The 13,499-nt window shown below is 46.6% G+C and overlaps 1 protein-coding gene across 1 annotated transcript; it reads right to left on the bottom strand.

Moving 5' to 3' along the window:
- Positions 1 to 1,449: 1,449 nt before the first annotated feature.
- Positions 1,450 to 10,367, bottom strand: LOC122431212 (pregnancy-associated glycoprotein 2-like). The gene is made up of 9 exons (XM_043452365.1): positions 10,315 to 10,367; positions 9,576 to 9,726; positions 8,630 to 8,747; positions 8,419 to 8,540; positions 6,998 to 7,197; positions 5,954 to 6,070; positions 3,505 to 3,649; positions 3,319 to 3,417; positions 1,450 to 1,602 (listed from the first exon to the last, which is right to left on the bottom strand). Exons 1-9 carry the CDS (start codon positions 10,365 to 10,367, stop codon positions 1,450 to 1,452), a joined length of 1,158 nt encoding a protein of 385 aa, XP_043308300.1.
- Between the last annotated feature and the right edge of the window lie 3,132 nt (positions 10,368 to 13,499).

The following is a 13,499-nucleotide window of genomic DNA, read 5'->3' as shown; positions in this document are numbered from 1 at the left end:
GACCCTGGTGTCCCCATCAGGGCCTCTGCCTCAGGTCTCCAGGTGAGAGAAAGTGATGCTTCCACTCTTATAGTGTCAATCCATGGCAACTCGAACCAAATGGTTTAGAGCTCTACCCTTGAAGGAAGTCAGAAAGGCTGACGGCTCTGTGCACCTTGGGTCCCCCATTATATGAGTGGCATCCTCCCCAGCAGCACTGGAGGCCAATGGAGGACCCCAGAGGAGGGGAATGGCTCAGAGATCCACACAGGCCTGAAACTTGGGAAGTGGGACTGGAAAGGACACAGCAGGTATGGGTTGTAGAGAGCTGGTGACTGGGGTGGGAGGAGGAAAGGAAACCATCTCAACTTGAAGGACTTCACCGAGATCCCCCTGGAGCAGAAAGCTACTGCCAGTGTTCCTCTGAGATGGGGAGGATAGAAGCTATTTTTTTTTTTACCCCTTACCATCCCTCTGAAAGGGGGCTTCCCAGATGGCTCAGAGTTAAGAATCTTGCTTCCAGTGCAGGAGGCTTGAGTTCAATCCCTGGGCTGGGAAGTCCCCCTGAGAAGGAAATGGCTACCCACTCCAGTATTCTTGCCTGAAATCCTATGGACTGAGGAGCCTGGGGGCTACAGTCCATGGGGTCGTACAGAGTCAGATATGACTGAGTGTGCAGGCACTGTAACCCTATCCATCTGGATGGGAAGTGGTGGAGTTGGTGTTGTGGTCGTAAACTCTTCACTTCTTTGGGGCTGTCTTTCCCCAGTTTCAACTATGTGGTTCTGGAGGAACCAGTCAAGCACACATAACCACCACAGGCAGGGCCAGGTGATGAATTAAACCAGCTATAGGACTCCATGCCCCTGCCAGGATGCTTGGTCCAGGACTGGACACGTGATCAGATGTGGTCCCTTCAAAGCACTCCCTTGAACCCTGATGTCTTCTGAGCTTCTTTCCTTACTGGTTAGCTGCCTTAGAGAGATAAAGGCGTGAGACAGGCAGCTTGAAACTCTCACTAGGTGTAGAAACCTGAGGGAAGAAAGCTGTCAGGCTAAGAGAAGCAAAGAAGAGAGAAGGGGAATTGTGAGGGTGTCAAAGTGTGAGCTGATGGCTTCTGATTTCTTGGGTACAGTCCCTGAGATCTTTGGATCTGCTCCAGTTCCTGCATCCCAGATCCCCTGTGTCTTTTCAATAAGTCTCTCCTTTCTTGAAGCCAGTTGGAGTTGGGATCCTTTTACTTGTGGTTCAGACTTGATTCTAGATCCTTCCCAATTTTGATGCACCTCCCCAACCCAAACAGAAGCAGCCATTTGTATTAGCTCTATTGAGATGAAATCCTTTATTCTTTTCTGAGGACAGGGCTTGCATAGCACCAAACACAGTTCACCAGCATCCCTGGGCGGGAGTGCCCTAGGTGTGAAGGTGTCTTTGGAATGAGCCTGAGTGATTCCTGAAGCAGCCCAGCATTTACACTGAGCGAGCCAGGCCAATCCTATTGTTTCCCCGATCAAAAACTGTGAAATATGCTCTCAGGAAGATGTCACCCAGGACCCAGGTCTCTGAGGGGCTTATGTTTTCTGTGCCCCCATTAAGGGTTATAAAGCAGATGTCTTCAGAAATCTGGGGGAGACAAAAATGCACATCAGTCAGCATGAGCACTTACCTGCCACCCCCCTCAATATCCAGAGCAGAGAGCTTTTCCATTTTTTCCCCTTTTTTTGGGAAGAATCAAGTGGCTCTCACAGCAGCTGCAGAAGTGAGGGTATAGGAACAAGAAGGGCCAAAACATGTGGTTGCCATGACAGAGGGGTATGGGGAGGGGAGGATTAGGAGTTTGGGATTATCAGATGCAAACTAATATATAGAGACTGTAAAACAACAAAGTCCTACTGTATAGCACAGGTAACTGTATTCAGTATCCCGTGATAAACTGTAATGGGAAAGAATACAAAAACGAGTAGGTATACATTTTCATATATATATAAAAAAATGAATGACAGGTTTAGAGCAGAAATTAACACATTGTAAGTCAGCTCTACTTCAAAGTACTTTTTTTTTTTAAAAGAAAAAGAATGGCCCATAGCTCCCCATCACACTCTGCTGTTTCTTTCCTTCTGACTCCTGCCCTCTTTTTTCCTCCACAGGGAATACCTATTCTTCTCCCCATTGCCCACAACCCATTCTTTTCCTAAAAAAATTTTAAATTTTGTATTGAAGGATAGCCAATTAACAGTATTGTGATAGTTTTAGGTGGACAGCAGTGGGACTCAGCCACACATATACATGTCCCCATTCTCCCCCAAACTCCCCTCCCGTCCAGGCTGCCACATAACACTGAGAAGAGCTCCTTGTGCTACATAGTAGGTTGTTGCTGGTTACCCGTTGTAAATAATATTGTCACAACGCATTCTTTATACTCATTCAGGCCGTCTAGGAAAACTTTCTGGTCCTACACTCACATCATTTGGCCACTCCAGGCTGGGTTGGGTGACTTACCCTGGTGCTCCCTTGGTCTGTAGCCCTCCTCACCCCTAATCTGCCCCTGGACCCCTTTGCACAGCCCCCGTGAATCCATTATACCATAGAATAGAATCCATTATAGATTTGCCTCAACCCAAGCAGGCTTCCTCATTCCTCCATGAGGCTGGGGGTTTAGAATTACTGCAATTCCCTTTCTTCAAAGCCTCCTTTGAGCCCATCAGCCTGCTCTGAACTCCCACGGGGAGCTGACATGAAGCCTCCACCCTGTGCCGGGGTGAGCAGCCACCGTGCTCCTTTATTCACCTTAGCATCCAACCTCCCCACAGAGGGGTCGGTACCGCAACTCGCAGAGTGCGACGTTGTAGCCGAGTTCTAGCATAAGCATGTAATTTATGATCTCAATCTGGACACTTCTGTGTTGGGAAGGGGAGACTGTTAACCCCTATGGTTGGTCAGCACAACAGGACTGTCCTCAGCCAACCCACCTCCTCACTTGTTGTATTTCAGGGATTGCTAGAGCTGACTTTCCGTGTTCATGCATCTGAGGTCTCTGGTTGAACTGAAGCTCTGGGAAACCTGAGGCCCTCAGTGTTCCCCTCTGCTTGTGACTCCCACCGCGCCAGCACGGGGTGGTGTCTCCACGGTTATTGCAGGAGGAGGGATGTCCCAGACTGCCCTTCACTCTCACGTGGTTGGTTTTGTGGGAGGCGCTGGCCCCGCCACAGGGGCTCAGCAGCATCTGAGGTGCAGCAATGATGTGACCAGGCCTGCAGAGGGCGCCCTCCTCCCAGCAGGAGCCCAAGGGTTCCTGTGAGTCTGAGATTTGGGAACCAGCCCCCAGGGTTGTCCCCTCACCTTCTGGATGTAGTATCTACGGGACACTGGCAAGTCCATGCCATTGATGGTGAAGATAACAGGAGGCAGGGTCATGGTACGGTTACACAAAATCAATCGCTGTAAAAGAAGGCAGGAGAGATGTTGATCCAGGTGTTCCTTGGTGTGTGGGGAGCCCAAGAATGACTCTGTGGCATGACCCTTCACCTGCTCATTCTGGAGGGGGCTGGGGTTGATGCTCCTCTGGATGCTTCTGACTATGTCAGTTGGGCCAAACAAATATGGGCTCCCGACATCCAAAATGGCCTGACATCCGCCGGAACAAGCAATCACTTTTCTATTCATGGAGATGCTGAAAGACGGAGCGACAAAGCAGGCACTAGGATCACTCTGGAGACCTCCGTATCACTATCCCTTCCCTGACTCTTTCCTGAAGAGCTCTTTGGCTCTTGCCCTGACTCTGTTTTTCTTTTCTCTGGTCACATCATCTTTTTAACTTCCTTTCAGTTCTTACAGGCACCAGGCTCAGGGCCTGGGCTTGTGCTGGCGAGCTTCCTAGAACCTCATCCCCTTTGTTTAGCAAATTTCTCCTTATCTTCCAGGTTAATTGTCACTATGTCAGGAAAGTCTTCCCCGCTAGAGTAGATAAGGCTCCTGTCGTTCTCAGACTCTGTAGACTCTTCCTCATGTCTAGCATGTACCAAGGTGGTAATTCACTGTGTGTGAACTTCATTTCATGTTGTTTCATGTACGTCTGCCTCACTAGATGTGAGGGCAAGTTGGATCCTCAGTGCCTCCCTCAAGTGCCCAGCACACAAGCGATGCACAATGTATGATTGTTGAATGAATGAATGAGCGGTAGTGGGGGAGACATAGGCTGCCTTGGGAAAGTTTGTCTCCCAGCACTGCCCCCTCACCCGGCTCAGACCCTGAGGTCCCTGCCAGGGGAGCATGAGCAGACCCAGGGGCCTCCAAAGAGCAGGTGAGCTTTGGCCTGAAGCTATCACAGAGAATCCCATCAATTCTCGCCCCTTGTTCTCAGGCCACGCCTGGATCCCAGCTTCCTGATCAGGCACAGCCCCTGCCCCGCTGTGTGCCCGGCTTGGGCCACAAGTATCACTGGTTAGGTGGGGTGTCTCTTTTTATGCGTTGCTCTCAGGTCTCAAGACTGCAGCCAAACTCGCTCCACTGTTGTGTAACTTCTCTCTGAGGAGACCAGTTTTCCCAGTTTTCCAGGACTTTCTCAGCTTTTCAACTGGCAATTCTGTGTCCTGAGAACACCCTAGGTCCTGGGTGGCCCTGGTCAGTAGGTCATCTTAACACAACCCTGTTCAGGTTGGTGAAATTCCCCCTGATCCTCTTTTCACCACACTATAGGGTCCTCTAACCAGGCTCCCCACCTCACAGCACAGGAATGCAGCTCTCCCCCAGTTGCCCAGGCCGCTCTGGACCCTTTCAGGACCCTGGTCAGAGACCTGGACAGCAGCTCTGGGGCAATTATGAACCCATGGGTGGTGTGTGTTCCTGTGTGCATGTTTGCATGCATTTGTGTGTCTCTGTGTGTTTATATGTTTGCCTCTGTATGTGTTTATATGTGTCTCTATATCTGTTTTTATGTGTGTGTGTGGAGCATATGTCTGTGTGTGACTGTGTGTGCATTTGTGTGTGTACCAAAAGGAGTACGTCAAGGCTGTATATTGTCACCCTGCTTATTTAACTTATATGCAGAGTACATCATGAGAAACGCTGGGCTGGAAGAAGCACAAATTGGAATCAAGATTGCTGGGAGAAATATCAATCACCTCAGATATGCAGATGATACCACCCTTATGGCAGAAAATGAAGAACTAAAGAGCCTCTTGATGAAAGTGAAAGAGGAGAGTGAAAAAGTTGGCTTAAAACTCAACATTCAGAAAACTAAGATCATGGCATCTGGTCCCATCACTTTATGGCAAATAGATGGGGAAACATTGGAAACAGTGAGAGACTTTATTTTCTTGGGCTCCAAAATCACTGCAGATGGTGACTGCAGCCATGAAATTAAGAGATGCTTACTCCTTGGAAGGAAAGTTATGACCAACCTAGATAGCATATTAAGAAGCAGAGACATTACTTTGCTGACAAAGGTCCGTCTAGTCAAGGCTATGGTTTTTCCAGTAGTCATGTATGGATGTGAGAGTTGGACTATAAAGAAAGCTGAGCACCGAAGAATAGATGCTTTTGAACTGTGGTGTTGGAGGAGACTCTTGAGAATCCCTTGGACTGCAAGGAGATCCAACCAGTCCATCCTAAAGGAGATCAGTCCTGGGTGTTCATTGGAAGGACTGATGTTGAAGCTGAAACTAACTCCAATACTTTGGCCACCTGATGTGAAGAGCTGACTCATTTGAAAAGACCCTGATGCTGGGAAAGATTGAGGGCAGGAGGAGAAGGGGACGACAGAGGATGAGATGGTTGGATGGCATCACAAACTCAATGGACATTAGTTTGGGTAAACTCTGGGAGTTGGTGATGGACAGGGAGGCCTGGCATGCTGCGATTCATGGGGTTGCAAAGAGTCAGACACGACTGAGCAACTGAACTGAACTGAATTGTATGTGTCCATGTGCATGTGTGGCAGCATCATTTCGGGTGGCCCTCAGAGGGGCAGGCTTACCGGTCCACAGTTATCTGCCATAAGCCGGCTTGGGTCACCGGTACCCACTTGAGAGCTCCCTTGTGGTAGGCATGTTCCACCCCACCAAGCATCAGCAAGCTGCTCTTCTGCGGCCAGCTGAAGAGAGAAGGAAGAAGGGGCTTGTTGGAGGAGGGTAACACCAGCCACTGTCTGAGCGCTGCACTTCTTCACCTGTCAGAGGCACTACTATGGTCTCCATTTTACACATGCAGAAACGGATGCTTGGAGAGCTTGCGTACCTGACCAGGGTCGGTCCCCATCTAATAAGTGTCACAGAAGAGGTTCGAAGCTGGGCAGCCTGGCTCCAACCAGGCCTGGCTCTGACCACCCATCCTTCTGATGAGGGCCTGGACTTTTCCAGCCACCTGGATGCTCAGATATACCCTCAGAGGACTTTATGCTGGAGGGGTCTGGCTTCCTCCTTGTCTAGCCTGTCATTTTTCAGGAAAGCTGATGTCTGAGGGAGCTAAGAACATGGGTTCAGTCTCACCCAGGGTTGGCTCTTCTTGCCTGTGACCTGTGCTGTCCATGGGACTTCAAGCTGAGCAGGCCACCCACCTCCACTCTCCCTGTCTTGAAATCCCTAATGTGTTTCAAACAAGGGGTTTCACATTTTCATTTTGTGCTGGCTCTTGCAAATTCTGTAGCTCGTTCTGGGTTCCCAGTGAAATGTTAGTGAGGAAGGAAACATTCCAGGCATCCTTCTCCTTCCATCCTTATAAAATTCATTAGCAAATCCTGTTGCCTTTTCCTCCAATATCCTGACACCTTCTATTGCTTTCCTTATTACCTCCACCTCCCTGGACAAAACTGCACCCTTGGACCCATGAGCATGGTTGTGTTCCAATGAAACTGTATTGATAAATACCCAGTGACGGGGCCAGTTGTGATCCTGGGGCCATAGTTCTCCTAGGCTAGACCATCTCACAGGAATATTCGGGATGAGGTAGTCTTTAATTTTTCATGCAATTGAAAGCATCTTCTAGTTAATTTGGAGAGAGGACTTGTCCAGCTCAGACTTACCTGCTTATGAAAAAGGCAAAGACAGGCTCAGAAATGATTCCGTTTTTATTCAGGGTGTCGAAGATGGGGGTGGTCCCTTGGATGGCGAGGCTGGGGTAGGCTAAGCCCATGATGCCATCAAAAGGTGCATGTTCCAAGGCCCCACTGAGCTGGTTCATGCTGAGGACAAATGTCTGTGACTTGGCAATAAGTCGCCCGATCTGTGAGACAGGAGAGTGTGCCCACGTAAAATATGGGAAGTGGGACTAGAACTGGGCATTGGGACTGTAGATGCCATTAGCACTCTAGAGAACTGAATCATCAGTTGATCTCAGATGGGGACATCAAGCTGGGACAGGAATTTGGGTTCCGTTTGTGTGGGGCCATGCATCTTAGCAATGCCTGCTTATCCTGCAAACACCATCTGAGTGAGTCAAATTGGTCTCATGTCTTCTGTACAGGTGGGGCAACCAAACTCAGGGCAGGACTGAATGGTTCCCCTCTGAGGATACAATGAATAGAGAGCAGAATAGTCTTCTCTTTGGCATCACTATGATCTGATGACAAACATGAACTGAATTCATTGCAGTGCATTGTGGGTCCTGCGTCTGCACAGGAAGACAGAAGCCCATTATACAATATCTTTGGCTGGGTTCTAATGAACATTCTTCCTGGATATCAGGCTTTTGGGGATGTGCACACTTGTGTGTGAGTGCCTGTGTGCGTGTGAGACAGAGGGAGACAGAGGCCCAGACAGAGAAACACAGGGAGAGCATACTCAGGCACTGTGTGTGTGTGGGGGGGGGGGGCGGGGGCAGGACATAGTTTTTATTAGTCTCAAAGGCCCCCTAGAGTGAGAACCCTTTTATCAGTCCCATCTTACACCTGTGACCCCTGATTTCCCTGCCTGGATACCTGAATTGCCTGTGCTGCCCCAGGGGCCCCAGATCAGCTTTATCGTTTCCCCAAATCCCACACTTACTTGCGTCTTGAAGGACAGTCAAGCTCCAACTTAAAAAATACATGAGCTGGGCAAGGCCCTCACTCTCTACACCTCATGTCCCTCGTCTTTATCCTGAGCTAATAATAGTACCTCCTGCCTGGGGATGTTGCAGGATAAAACAAGTTATTACCATGAAAGTGCCCTGTAGAGCCTGTGACTATAAAAGGGGGTGCTTCATTCCCCCTTCTTCCTACTCCAGCAAAATGCACCTTGGGTAATGGAGATGCGGGTCCACACCCCAAGCCTCTCTCTGGGGTTCATTGTTTTGGGAGTTTGTGTGTCTGCAGGGGCACTGTCTCCCCAGGGACAGGGCCCTGCTGGGCATGTGGCCAGCCATGAGGGGACTTTCAGAAAGACAGTCCCTCCCAGCTGCATCTATTTTACAGGCAATGGTTGCTCCCAGGACCAGACCTGACTGAGCCCCTGGTTCCCACATTACCCGAACCGTGTCAGTGGCAAGAACTCCCGTTATGCTTCCAGATCCATAACTGAGTTTGATGGGTTTCCCCTCGTCAGATTGGAAGCTGCTGGACGTCTTAGGGTTGTATCTCAAGTGTTTAGCTGCCGACACAATCGATGGGTATCAGTCAGGTGCCGGGAATGGAGGAGGGGGAGGGGGAGGACAAGATGGGTGGGGGGCTGGTACTCACAGCAGGAGGGAGCTTGGCAGTGGATGAAGGAAACCCACAAGTCAGACGAGCTGGTGTCAATGATGACACTGAACTCTTGAGGCGGTGTTCCAATGGTGATGTTGATGCTGTAGGCCATCTACAGGGGTCAGGGAGGGAGGTTAGGGCAGACTTGGCTGCCTGGCTACCCTCTGTTCATGGCGTTCTGCCTCCCTCTGGGCATCCCAAGGCCTGAAATCACTTTCCAATCGCCCTTCCTCACAGCCTCTGCTCAGAGGTCCCTTCATCTGAGAAGCTCTCCAGTCTCTTCTTTAAGGCCAACCTTATCACCTTCTTCTCCAGGTGGCCCTCCTAGTTCACCCCAGGCCACTCCTGCTAATCTCAGAACATGCCCTGTCAACAACATGAGGGTGGCCCTTTTCTTGATATGTATTCAATTTTTTACTCTCTCTGGCTTGCCTATGCATTCTTGAACAAGAGATAAGCATCTCCCCCTCCTTTAAAAACTAAACAAAACAGTAGCTATAGTGTTAGACCTTTATGGAGTCACATGCATTAGGGGCTCAGTAAATTAGTGTCTTTTCTGGATCTGTGGAGGGTGAACTTTCTCTGCCTGGGGATTCACACTTGATTTGCAGTCGGCGTTATCTTTTGTTTGGCATGTCTCACCGTTCATCTTTTATCAGTGGCTCACTTAGTTCAGAAAGAATAATCTCCCTGAAACTAATGCCACCTTTTTGACCCATAAATGGATGTTTACCTACCAGCTGGTCATTGCTGGGCCCAGTCACCACAGACCAAGATTTGAGGATGAGACTGCCTTCTCCTCTGGGAATGGGTTCCTGTTCCCCACTGCTTCTGCCTCCTGCAGGAGCCCCAGCCTCAACATCCCACCTGCACCTCCAGATGAGCCCCAGTGCTAGACCAGAGCCTCAGCTGTGGAGCACCATCCTCCCAACACACTCACATTCAAGAAGTTCCTCAGGGGGTGAGATGAGAAGTTGTGGTCAAGAGTAGTGTCCTGGGGCAGGCTATAAGATTGTTCCTCCAGGAAATGTTTTGCCATAATTTCTTCCAAGACTGTTTCTTGAAATGTCTTCATCTTTGTCATAGGGATTCTTTCACCGAGCATGGGGAAAAGGAAACAAAGAAATGTCAGTAACCAGGTATGACTGTTGTATCTGGCATTGTAATGGCATTGTGTATTTTCCAAGCATTTTTATGAGTGTCACCTTTTATCAGAATGCCATGCAAAGACATGTCAAAGACCTAAGTCTGCATACAGGTTCTGTTGTGTAATCTTGGGTAAACCAGATGACCATTTGGAGCCTACACAGATGAAGACCCTGACACATACACACAGCAGAGGAGAGAGAGCAGAGAGAAGACCTAAAAGCAAATGCAGGAGAAATGCTTTTCTGTAGCACCACACCGACAGCTGCACAGGTCATGCACTGAACAATTCCCAGGAGTGCCATTTTTATATGGGTCATGATGTGACTGGTACTCCCAGAGTTATGCAACTCTGTAGGCCTGCCCCATGAATGAGGCCCATGACAATATTCTCATCAATAAGTGAGAGCTGAAATTTAAGACTGCCAGAGAATGATTACATTCTCTTCTAACCCTGATGGATGGAAGAATAAGAGGACGAAAAGAGAAATCCCAGAAAGAGAGATGATGCCACTTACAGTCCCCATACTTACATGACTATGCACTCTGAGAGGGCCACCAGCCCGAGGAGCACAGGCCACTTCATGCTTCTTTCCTGGGTCCTAGTATTCAGGGAAGTTCAGGTTCTTAGCATACAATGGTGGCCAAGAGCTCCTAGCTATATATGTTCTGACCTGAGATAATTGTCCCCTTTAGGCTACTAATGGATCTGATAAAGAATACCAAACTCTTGATAAAATCTTTATCTCTATCATTTTCTGTGGACATTGGATTAGACAATGTTGGGGTCCTTTAATGGGCCAGAACCTTGTGGTACGGAGTCAATGATAAGAAAGTAAAAGAGAGAAAGAGAGAGAGAGAAAAAAAAAAAGACCCGGGGACCTAAGCTCTGATGGAGCAAAGGTACTTTAATGATTTTAAAGAAACTTCTTTCGGGAATGATAGAGATCAGAAAACCGAACGTACATCAACCGTTACCAAGGGAACAAGGGGTAATGTTAGTCACAAGGTCAGGAGGCAATCCATATCTCAAGAAAGGGGAACGGGACTAAGCAGTTTTGTCCTAAAGAGAATGTTTACTAAAGGAGACCCAAGCCTGCCTCACACAATGACCTCAGTCCCTGGGAGCAGTGTGCTGTTCTACTTGAAGAGGGACAAAGGACTCATGAGAGACAGCACGTAGGAATCCTCCCGTCAAACATTCCCTGACAATTCCCCCTTATTTATTTATAATATTTATAAGAAGAGTTCTGACCATCAGAGTTTATTCAGTTTTGACAATCTTTGCATGAAGGCAACAGTAGACAACAAATATAATTGTTAAGACAATCACCAAAATTATAGTTCTAGACCCAATGCTATGAGTAAGGCTTTGAAACCATCTATGTGGGTCTAGCCCAGATAATTGATCAGCCAATTATTTAGCTAAAGTTCCACTTCCTACAAAGAGATGTTTTGACAAAAGCAAAAAACAAAAACCAAACAAACAAAAAAAGAAGTTTTGAAACATTAAAGGACACGTCCCCTCCTTTGCCCATCTGATATCAAGACGGGTTAACTAATCAATGGAAATCTAAGAAACTAATCTTACAGGGAAAAGATATGCTTCTATTTCTCCAGATGGATCCAACGAGCTCACATGACTTCCTCTTCAGAAGACTCAACCTAAGGGGGCCCCCAGCATTCAGACTAGAGATGAAACAGCAAAAAACCCAGGAAGAAAGAATTCCAATATAAGCCATGGCGACATTAAAAATTTCCAAAAAACGCTGCACCCGACATCATCAACCTTATGATCTCCCTACTTGGGGACAGATAAATACCCTTACTAATTAAACTGAAAATCTGATTTCTCAACAGGGAATGCCTCAGAATCCTGAAAATATTTTTCTTCACTATGCTTGCTTTGCTTGCTTTTGCTTCCCCCTCTCAGGCTGACCTGATTGATCACACTTACTGGGCTTATATACCTAACCCCGCTTTTTTATTGTAGGTTGTAAAATGGACAGATATAGAACCAATCATATCCACTAATGAGTCAACACATATGCCCCCTCCTTGGAACTTGGAGGGGCCCTCTTATCCTGAAGAAAAAGAAAAACTAATTAATATCGTTCTAGGTTATGAAATCCTTCCTTTGTGTATGGGCACAACAGAATTATGCATAAACATTAGCCGACAAACTTAGGCCTTCCCCTGCCTCCAAAAGAGGACTTTCTGATGCTTCTTGGATTACTTACTGCCCTTTCTTTGTCCATGAATCATGTTTATACTACTAAAACTTTAGGAAAAGAATTAAAGAAAAAACAAAGAACACTATGCAAAGGGTTTACAAATAAGAACTTTAAATATATTCCTGTTCATTGGGACAAATGTCAGGCCAAATCAGGAAAATTAATGTTTATAGCTAATCATACAGTTGTCAATTGGGGATCTCATAGTATGTGGTTATTGAACTGCTCAGATGATATTAACAATACTATGTATGATTATATTGCTCAAGTAACCTGGAAGGTTATTAATACTACAATGGAACATTACCATGACAGAGGACTTCTTGGCTAGCTTGACGATGGAATGGCCCCCACCTCATCCTCGAATCATCCTTGATAAACAGATTGGGCCTAAACAATGGGACATCTGAAAACTTGTTGCAAATACCGAAGAACTTGGGACTTGGACCAGACATTTCACAGGGACCAATCATAGCTATAGCAATTATTTCTTTTGCTATAATCAATCATATTTTATACAAGCCTATGTTCCACTTCCTTTTGTTGTAGCTATAGTATATTGTTAATTATATATTCATGAGGGAATTGCTGTCACATAGGAAGTAAAGCCTTGGCTACAAAATTTTGACAAATACTAGGACTGTTATGGAGACGGCAATGGCACCCTATTTCAGTACTCTTGTCTGGAGCATCCCAGGGACAGGGGAGCCTGGTGGGCTGACATCTATGGGGTCACATAGAGTAAGACACGACTGAAGTGACTTAGCAGCAGCGGTAGCAGGACTTTTAAGCATATCTTGAGGTAACACAGTCTACTGAAATCTTTTATGAGGCCCGATATGATTAGGATAAGGGAGAAAGAAAGTGAATTTCTCCCGGTCTAAAGGGTGTAAAGGTATATTAAAAAAGCAATCTTGTGAATCAGTAATAATAATGTGCCAATTTTGAGGAATAGTAATAGGTGATGGGATCTCTGGTTGCAATGCACCCATAGGTTTCATAAAAGAATTAACTTTTTAAAACTCTGTTAAGAGACACCATTTGTTATATTTCCTTTTTATAACAAAAATAGGAGAGTTCCAAAAAGAGCAAGATTCTTCAATATGTTTCAATTTTAATTGTGTGTTTATAAGTTCTTTAGTAGCTTGTAATTTTTCTTTCATAAGGGGCCATTGCTTTGTCCAAATAGGCTCATAATTTTTCTCAGTTATTTTAATAATTGTTTTGTTTGTTAAATGAGCAGTGGCCCCTAGGAAAAATGTGGAATGTATATCTGAGTTTGCCATTGCATAAGTAAGTCCCTTCCTATTAGATTAAGGGGTGCATCTATCACGTAAGGTCTTAATGTTGTAGGTTGGCCTTTTGGTCTATCATATGGGTAGATTTGAATATTTTGATAAATTTCTTGTACTTTGGTTTGAGAAATTCCTGCAATTTTGCAAGAGACCTTTTGTATAGGTCAGGATTTGGGCCACAAGTGTTTG

The sequence above is a fragment of the Cervus canadensis genome, chromosome 29, assembly GCF_019320065.1.
Source record: "Cervus canadensis isolate Bull #8, Minnesota chromosome 29, ASM1932006v1, whole genome shotgun sequence".
Lineage (NCBI taxonomy): Eukaryota > Metazoa > Chordata > Mammalia > Artiodactyla > Cervidae > Cervus > Cervus canadensis.
Note: the sequence above shows the minus strand (reverse complement) of the source record. Positions and strands in the feature narration are given on the sequence as shown.

What these genes read in the sequence shown, in the direction of transcription:
- LOC122431212 (XM_043452365.1), bottom strand. Translation starts at nt 10,367, where the DNA reads ATGAAGTGGCCTGTGCTCCTCGGGCTGGTGGCCCTCTCAGAGTGCATA. An exon ending in TTGCCACTGACACGGTTCGG is followed by an intron (nt 7,198 to 8,418) that starts GTAATGTGGGAA and finishes CCTGTCTCACAG; the next exon opens with ATCGGGCGACTTATTGCCAA. An exon ending in TTTGCCTTTTTCATAAGCAG is followed by an intron (nt 6,071 to 6,997) that starts GTAAGTCTGAGC and finishes TTCTCTCTTCAG; the next exon opens with CTGGCCGCAGAAGAGCAGCT.